The sequence below is a fragment of the Sciurus carolinensis genome, chromosome 6 (genome assembly GCF_902686445.1).
Source record: "Sciurus carolinensis chromosome 6, mSciCar1.2, whole genome shotgun sequence".
Lineage (NCBI taxonomy): Eukaryota > Metazoa > Chordata > Mammalia > Rodentia > Sciuridae > Sciurus > Sciurus carolinensis.
The window spans coordinates 108,453,741-108,462,524 of record NC_062218.1 but is presented as its reverse complement, the minus strand read 5'-3'; the positions used below and the strand labels follow the sequence as shown (position 1 = coordinate 108,462,524).

The 8,784-nt window shown below is 51.1% G+C and overlaps 1 protein-coding gene across 1 annotated transcript in view; it reads right to left on the bottom strand.

Annotated features, from left to right (window-relative positions):
- The window catches only part of Synpo (synaptopodin), a 37,212-nt gene extending 35,862 nt beyond the window's left edge, over window positions 1–1,350 (bottom strand). Inside the window, exon 1 of the mRNA XM_047555218.1 lies at window positions 691–1,350. Coding sequence (XP_047411174.1) covers window positions 691–1,102 — 412 coding nt within the window. The 5' untranslated portion in view covers window positions 1,103–1,350. The remainder of the gene's footprint in view (window positions 1–690) is intronic.
- Window positions 1,351–8,784: the final 7,434 nt, after the last annotated feature.

The following is an 8,784-nucleotide window of genomic DNA, read 5'->3' as shown; positions in this document are numbered from 1 at the left end:
TGCCTGCAGAGAAAATGACCCTCAGGCCTTCCTTCCTCCATGCCACACGTGGAGTGCTCCCCACGTGCTGTCACTGGATCCTGCTGCAGCCCAGGTGACATAGCTTCTCCTTTGTCATCTCTAACAGATGGGAAAGCAAGACCTAGGTGAGGAATATGGACCCAGCTCAGTCACTAATATGCCAAGTGACCTCCAGCAGTCTCTCGCTCACTCATGGTCTATTTCACCATTGAGGTTGGATTAGATAAAAGACTTCAGTGGCAAGCTTGGGGGCAGTGACCATGTCTGTTTTGTCCTGTCTGTACCCCCGGTATCCCCACGTGACCAGAACTCTCTTCATTTAATGAGGGGTCCTGCCCCATTGAATGATTGGGACTTTCATGGTCATTCATTACCTAATCATTAAAGGGCAGATGAGACTGAGAAATGGACTTTTTTCCATTCAAGGATGATAATGGTCATAATGTGGCTTTCTTCCACTGCCTGCTCACGTGCCCTCTTTGGCAGAGAAAGAAGTGAAGTTAGACAGGGTGCAGCTGGACTTGCCCGTAACTCACAGCTGCTTCTCTCTCTCCACAGCTGCTAATCTGGGCATGGTTGAGGGACTGCGACAGATCGCCATGTTTCATGGGAAAATATGCTGAGGAACCCCGGCTGGAGGACCTCTAGGGAGAAGGAATGCAAGCTTACCTGGTTTCTGGGCCACCCTGGGCCCAGGGCTGGGGCTGGGGCTGGGGCTGGCTGTCATCACCTGCTGGGCCTTCACCACGTTCCAGTCCTGGTTGGCCCTGTTGTCATGCTGGGACCCCCCTGGTGCTTCCCTGGAACATCTGGGTGGCTGGATGCCCAGGGCTCTGGGCAGCTGTGGCAGCCCTTGCGTGGCTCTCCAGGCAGAGTTGCTGCTGCCGCTGCTGCTGCTGGCCACCTTGTTCTCTCCCTGGTCCATGGGCCCCACCTCTCCCTGCAGGCCCTCCTCACTGCTGCTCTCCTCGGCCTCCAGCGCCAGGCACCTGTAGCTCCCATCAGGGATCTGGAAGGTGCAGGGGGTCAGCCTCCCTTCTCCAGGCCCGAGGGGCTGTGGAGGGAAGTGAGGGCCCAGCATGAGGCTGCCTGTCCTGATGATGCAGAAGAGTGGGCACTGGCCTTAGTCTGGGGCAGCCTGAGTGAGCACTGCTCTTGGCTCCTCTCGTCCTCTGGCTCTCTGCAGATCCACCTTCAGAGAGTTGGGGCGAGGTCCAGCTGAGAAGTAAGGTAAGTCCTTTCTGGGCTGGATGAGGAGGCGGGCCCCCAACACCTTCTTCTTAACCCTTCTTGACCTCTGGAGTGGGAGGTCGCTTCAAGAAGATCTATCTGTACAAAGAGAAAAGGAACGGCACATGAGACAGCTCATCAAGTGTTTTGGGTTGAATTTCTGAGACCTGTCCATCTGCGGGTGGGCCAGAAAACTGACTGGGTTTCGGGGTACGGGCCTCACATGTGCACGGGGAAGGGTTGCCTAAGCCGCCATCATTCAGCATCCTGGATCGGCACCATCTATTTGTGCTATCTGACACTCTGTTGACTTAATATTTTCCTTTGATCGACTTTAAATAACTTACTTCTATTACTTTAGACTTTCTTAAGCAATAATTACAGAGGGACCACAAGTATATTGAGCTAAGTCATTTCCCCCCCACCCCGATTCACATTAAATAAATACCTAGTTATTTAAAAATATTTATCTGGGCACCACCAAGAAAGAATTCTTTCATGTCCCACCAGAAGTATATACACCTCAGGAATCACAGGAACAGCAGGTGAGGATAAGAGACAGGGGACAGTTTTATGGTTGAAATTGGAATGTCCCTCAAGGGTTCATGTGTTGAAGGCTTGGTCTCCAGCACAGCAATATTCTTTTTTTTTTTTTTTTTTTTTTTTTTTTGTACTGGGAATTGAACCCAGGGGTGCCGTATCACTGAACTATATCCCCAGCTCTTCTTATTTTAAGACTGTGTCTCACTAAATTGCTGAGGCTGGCCTCAAACTGGCAAGCCACCTCAGTCTCCCAAGAGACTGGGATTACAGATGTGCACCTCTGCACCTGGCTCCCAATGCAGCAATGTTCAGAAGTGGGACTTTGGGGAAGTGAGGGCTCTGATCTCATCTGTGGTTGAAACCTTGATGGATTCATGATTGGATGGTATTATTGGGAAGTAGTGGAAACTGTACCTAGAAGAAGGGAGTGTGTTCCTTGAGGCTGTGCTCTTGAGGACTCTTTTTCCCATACACTTTCTCTCTCTCTCTCTCTCTCTCTCTCTCTCTCTCCCCTTTCTGACCTCCAGGAGGTCAGCAGTTGTGCTCCACCATACACTTTCTGGCATAATGTTCCAGAGGTCTTAACACAGGCTCAGAGCAATAAGGCCAGCTGACCATGGACTGAAACCTCTAAAACCATGAACCAAAATAAAGCTTCCCTCCTTCAGTTTTCTCAGGTATTTGTCCCAGTAGCAAACAGCTAACTGAGGCGGGGCACCATGATGTGCTTATATGCTCAGGATCTGAGTTTGACTTGTGATGGTCTCTGAACCTCCACTTCCCCACCTGTAAAATGGGTATTGTAATACAGGTTGATCATCCCTAATCTGAAAATCCAAAATCCCAAACATTCCAAAAAAATAAAACTTTTGGTGGGGGGTGGGGGTGGGGGAAACAGGATACCACAAGTTCACATTCCACGCCTGACCTCATGTGGGGGTCACAGTCAAAACATAGGCATACTAAAAATATTGTGTAAAATCTTATTCAGGCTACATGTGTATATGAAACAAAAATGAATTTCAGTTTTAGACTTGGGTCCCCTCCCCAAGATGTCTCATTATTTTTATGCAAATATTCCAAAATCTGAAAATATCGGAAATGCTACTGGTTCCAAGTTTTTCAGATAAAGGATACTTAAGTTATCTCTCCAGGGTCACATTGAGGGTTAAACTGTCTCAGTGTTACAGTGAGGTTTAAATGAGAAAATGCATGCAGAGGACTAAGCACAGTTTCTAAGGCATATCTTTGTACATTTTGGCTATTCTCTCATTCCACAAAAAGTTCTTAAGCTCTTATTCTATTTCAGATACCATAAAAATTCGTGGGGATATAGTGAGGATAAAGAAGATATGGTACTCGGGCTCATGAGCCTTAGAATCTGGTGGGAAGAGCTGTGAATGATAATAAGGACAATAATAATAATAGTATGATTATTTATAAACATTATGAGTGATGAGAGTCAGCAGAGAAGGGACATAGGCTTCCTGAAGGGATGGATGGGAGAGGTACTTGGGCGGAAGAATTGGCCGGGGCTGGAAGCAGATGGAGAGTGGGTGTGGAGGAAGGGGGAGGAGTCCCGGATACAGTGCAGGTCCCCAGCTCTGGTGACAGAGTGATTTTGTTAATAGAGATCAGGAATACACGGGAAGGAGCTGGTGTTCAGTGGAACATGGGAAGGAGCTGGTGTTCAGTGGAACAGGGAGATGAGATTGGTTTTTTAATTTCCAGGGAAGGTGAGCAGTGGGTTCACGGATCAGGGAGAGTTCCAGACTGGGATGGAAGGTTTGGAAAGCATTTGTGGAGGCACAGAGCGGAGGCAGACGAGATCCCCTAGGTTGAGCAGGTAACACTTAAGACAGGGCTCAGCGCCGATTGTGCTTGGGAGGAAGCCTTGGAATGAGCAGGTCCCCATGGTTTAGCTGTGCGGACTCTGGATCTCATGTATCCTATTGGAAAATGGGGAGAGAGCCACCTGCCATGAAAGTCTGTGAACGTGAATGACCTCAGGGCCGGGACCAACCCTCGTCCCTGAGCAGAGGTCAGGAGCCCCCGCCCACCGCAGCAGGCTGGGTGGAGGCATTGGCTACTGGTTGGGGCTGTGCCAGGAAAGCATGGTAGGCAGGCGGGGAGATAAGTGCATTACCAGGCCCTAGGGCAAATCAGAGCCAACCAGGGGAAAGGCAAATATACGTCAGTCAGAAAGATAACCAGGCACCTGTTAGAGCAGCCGCTGCAGCAGGAATCAGGAGAAAGCAGACAGCCTGTGCTGGAAGCAGGGAAGCTCCCAGTACTGAACACATCCCCGTCCTGGGTTACACACTTAGGTTATTGCCGTGAATTCTCACAAGCCTGGAAGACAGGCACTGTATTATTACCTCATCTCAGAGGTGAGGAGGTTGAGGCTCAGACAGGTAAAGCAACACAGCCATTGAGGGACAGGGCTGGCACTGGAGCCTAGCTGTGTCACCTTGACAGTAAAGCTGGAGCAGGGACAGAGGAGATGGCAGCAGGCCCGCAGTCCTCTCCTGGAGCACTCTCACTCACCAGCTGCTGCCACACATTTCCAAGATCTTAGCCTCTCTTGAAGGGCTGGGAGATTTCTGAAGAGACCTAAGTGGCTGTGTGATCTTGGGCAGATGGTCTTGCACTCTGGAGTCAGTTTCCCCAAGGGCACAATTTGGGGTGGAGACAGACGGTGCTGGAGGGGCCCTGGGCTCTGGCGTTGCAGGATCCCATGATTCTAAGCTCTGGAGTCACCCACCCCCATCACCACCACAGCCAGATGGCAGGAGGCAGAGGGAGTGGGTGAGGGGAGGGGGCAGGGCTCTCCAACTCCCTGCAGGGGCCTCGCCTCACTCTATCCCTGCTTCTGTTTTGCTGTATTTGACAGTGGCCACGGTTTCCAGGAAAGAAGAGAGAGGCAGAAAAGTTAACTTTCCGCCACCCACACAAATATTTTTGGCTGGCGTCGTCTTCAGGCTGCCAAGCCAGGAGGGAGGGGTTGGCAGGAGCACTCCAATTCAAGCCTCCCTCCCATGGTGGGAGGACTCCCAACCCTGCTGGCGGGTGTGGGCAGGCCCTGCACGGGCCTGAGCCCTGGAACATCCACCCTTGGTGCCCAGGACTCAGTGATAATGGTAACTGCCACTTCCAAGCATCTGCAAGGTGCTGGGCCAGCCCCAGACCTTGTACTCCTGTGAGGCAGGTGGACGAGCACTGTCTACAGGTGAGGAAACTGAGGTACAGAGAGGAAAACATGGGGGTGAGGGGTAAAGAGGGGTGTGTGACTCAAGTTCGCCGGAATCTGTTCTCCTACCCGCTGCTCTCTCTGGCTGTGAACTCTGTCTCCAGGGACCCCCATGGCCCCCAAGGCTGCTGAGCTCAGATGGCAGGCCTATCTGGGGGAAGCAGTCTCCTCAGTGGGCAGGAGAGGACCACCTCTGACCTTGGCAGAAATGGGAGAGCGTCCTTCCAAGCTCTGATTCCATTTCTACCCACCTGCATACCCCTCATCTGACCTTGGGCTCTAAAACTCCTGAACTTTGGCAATCAGGGCTGGTAGAGCCCATGGAGCCGCTGATCTCATCTCAGAGGGGAACTCTGAGCCCAGGTTATATAAGGCATGACTCTGGAACCCAGGTTCCAGTGCAAGAGGCCCAGTTGAGCATCAGATGCCCCTTGGTCTGAGGGCCCGACTGGACATTCTGGGGCTCCTTCTGTTATTGGCTTGTGGATGGGTGGGTCCAGGGATTGTGGCCTGGGACCCTCACATTCTTTCCACTGCTCCTTTTGGAGTGGGGGAAAGACACTGGCTTGGAGTCAGACTCAGGTTCTAATTCTAACTCCACCATCCGGTGGCTGCCTGATCCTGGGCAAGTGCCTTATTTTTCTGAGCTACAGTTTCTCTGCAAAATAGGGTTTAAAATTGGGCCTGCTTCCCAGGGTTGTTGCAGGGATTAATAGAGAAAACATAGGCTCATTGCAGCACCTGGCAGGGAGTGAGAAGGCACTGCTGTGTGCTTACCTGCTGGGCTCTGTGGGTGCTTGGGAAACTGCTCCTTGATGCACAGGCTGCACAAGGCAAGGTCCCGCCTCCCTCAGAGTCCCCACAGGCCTGAAGAGCATGTGGCTGCAGAGGAAGCCAAAGGGAGAGAGGGGCTTGGAGTATCAGGGCACATGTAGGTACATGACAGGGGTCAGGGCATGGAGTCCTTGTTTTATCTCTCCCATTGCCCCGCTGGGTCGTGCTAGGGAAATCACAGCATCTGATTCCACATGTGGAAGACAAAAGTAGGCTGAGAGGAGAGAAGTAGCCCAGGAAGACTAGACAACTCAGTTCTTCAAAGTCCCTTCTGCCAGAAGCCTCCCTACCTGACCTCCCTCTACCTGCAGTTTCTTCCTCGTCTCTATACTATTATAAAGGTGGACCCATTTTCCCAAAGTGCAGCTCAGAATGTGTTGCTCACCTGCTCAAGAGCATTCCATGGCTCCCCACTGCTCACAGAATAAAGTCAAGTTGCCAAAAAGGGAAATGTGAATTTAAAGGCAAATCTCATGATTCTTGATTGAGGGAAATGAAGGAGGGTTTCCTTAGGAAGAATACCAACCAAGGCCCAGTGAAAACAAGAAGGTAGGGCCACTGGGTATAAATCCAGAGAACACACAGTCTTGGATAGACTGAGGCAGCTGCATGTTTGAAAGAATGAATTAGGATTGAGGGAGAAGGGGGACAGATCATGACAGGCTTCAGCGACCTGGACTCTCTCCTGCTGGCCCAAGAGACGACCTCGGGAAGAGCATTGTAGAATTGGGGAACTGGGCGAGGCCAGTCCCATGGGTTGGTGCTGACGGCAGTGAGGCTGTAGCAGACGGCAGGAGGCTGAAGCAAGGGCTGGTGTGCAGGGTTTCCTGGGAGAGGAGAATTTTGGAGAAAGCTCCTCAGCAGCTGGCACGGTGCCAGGCACATAAAACAATAACAATGATAATAGCTGATGGTCATGAAGTGTGTATTATGTCAGGTGCTATTCCAGACACTGAGTATGCGTGAACTCATCTGATCCTCATCACGAGCCTGGAAGGAAGGTGCTATTATTATCCCCATTCTACAGATAAGGAAGTCAAGCTTCCAGACCTGCCAAGCTCACCCAGAGAGCAAGTGGCCAAGTCAGGCTTCACATCCTGATCCTGATTATCCGGCTCCAAATATCACTTTAATCTACAAGCCTGTATTATCCCAGCCACAGAAGTTGTTACTGAATGAATGAATGAAAGAAAGGATGGATGAATGAGCGGAAGAGGGGAAGATGGAAGGCCAGAAGGGAGGGAAGGAGGGAGGGAGGATTCCCTCCAAAGCCTGGTACATGGTCTGGCACATTGTAGGCACTTATTAAGTGAAACAAGGAATGTGTTGGAACCCAGGGGCCAGCTGTTTATGTATCCCAGGGACGGGGGTAGCTCAGAAGAGGTTCAGATGGCTCAGGGCGCACCTGCCTCCCCCCCACTGCCAGCAGCAGCGTTAGCCTGAGGTTGTGCAAGGAGCAGTGTCTGGCCTGTCCAGTTGTCCCTGCCACCAGAAAGAGAACTTGAGCCGTCCTCAAGATTCTAAGCTGAGAGGACGTTCCCCTTTTTCTCTCCCCAGGGAAATATGGGAGGCGAGGCAGGGGCTTCCTTCCAGTGGCACCCAAGGTACGAATCCCAAGCCCTTGCTCACACCAGAACTGCCAGGCAGGAGGGGTTCAGCCTCTGCCACTACCTTGCTGTGCATTCTTGGAAGAGTCACCTCCTGTCACTGGGCCTCTGTCTGTCCAGTTGGAAAAGGCCTTGGCCGTGTGGCTGGCCGGAGCAGGGACAGCCAGGGTTGATGCTGCTCCTGACTCCTCCCCGCACCTGCTCTGTCCCACTGTCTTCCAGTGGGCAATTTCAGTCCAAGAGGGATATGCAAGGGGTGACCCCACCTTGCCAACCCTACTCCTCATCCTGCAGGATGAACTGAGGGGTGCTGCGCTCTCCCCTTCTGTCTCAGCAGCCTTCAGCAGCATTTGGCAGCCCAGCCCGCTGTGACCTCTCCTCCTTCTTCCTTCTTCCCTCTGTTCCTGTCCACCTCCTGAAGCAAAAGGGGCTGGTGTTGGATGGGCAGTATGTGAAGCTTGGGGAGCTCAGGGAGCAGCAGGAAACCCTCTCTGGCACGAGGGGGCCTTTAGGGGCCCAGAACTTCCAGCTAGCCCTCTTGGTGGGCTCAGGAGCCGTGAGTGTCAGCCAGGCTCAGTTCAGCCTCGAGATAGCTGAGCAACTTTGGATGAGTCACTTCATCTCAGTGAATGTCAGATGCCCTCTTGGCAGCACGGGGACTCAATCATTCATTTATTCCCTCGTTCACTCAGCACGCACTCACTGAACGCCTGCTATATGCCGTTGCTATTTTCAGCGCTGGCAGTACACAGTGAACAAAAGAGAAAGAAACCCTGTCCATGTGAAGCTCACATGTTAGTTGGGATGGACAGATAATAAATAAATAAGAAAGCATATCAGATGGTGCTAAATGGCATGGAAAAATAATTAAGCAGGAAAAAAGACCGGGGGTGGGAGGGTGGGGGGTGCCGTGCATCACTACTATAGAGGAAACCGTGAGAAACCTCCACAGATGCCTTTCTGGGCTTTGCTTGGCATATGTATTTCAAGTTCACTATTATGTTAAATTATCATATGCAACTGTAAAAAACATAAAATCAATATTAGGTGGCAAACTCAGAAACATAAGCCCTGCAAATCCCCGGGAGGTGTATTTCTTTAGCTACTATGCTGATTATACGATTACTCGCCACTATGGAACCTCCTTGTTCCACTATGACTATGCTGACCATTTAGGACATGATTTTTTTTTTTTTTTTGCAATCTGTATATAAACATATCATTTCACATATTAGCATTTTTTTCCTTGAGAATATTCTCTTCCAAATTCATTAAATTGATAGGGCATCTCCTGAAGAA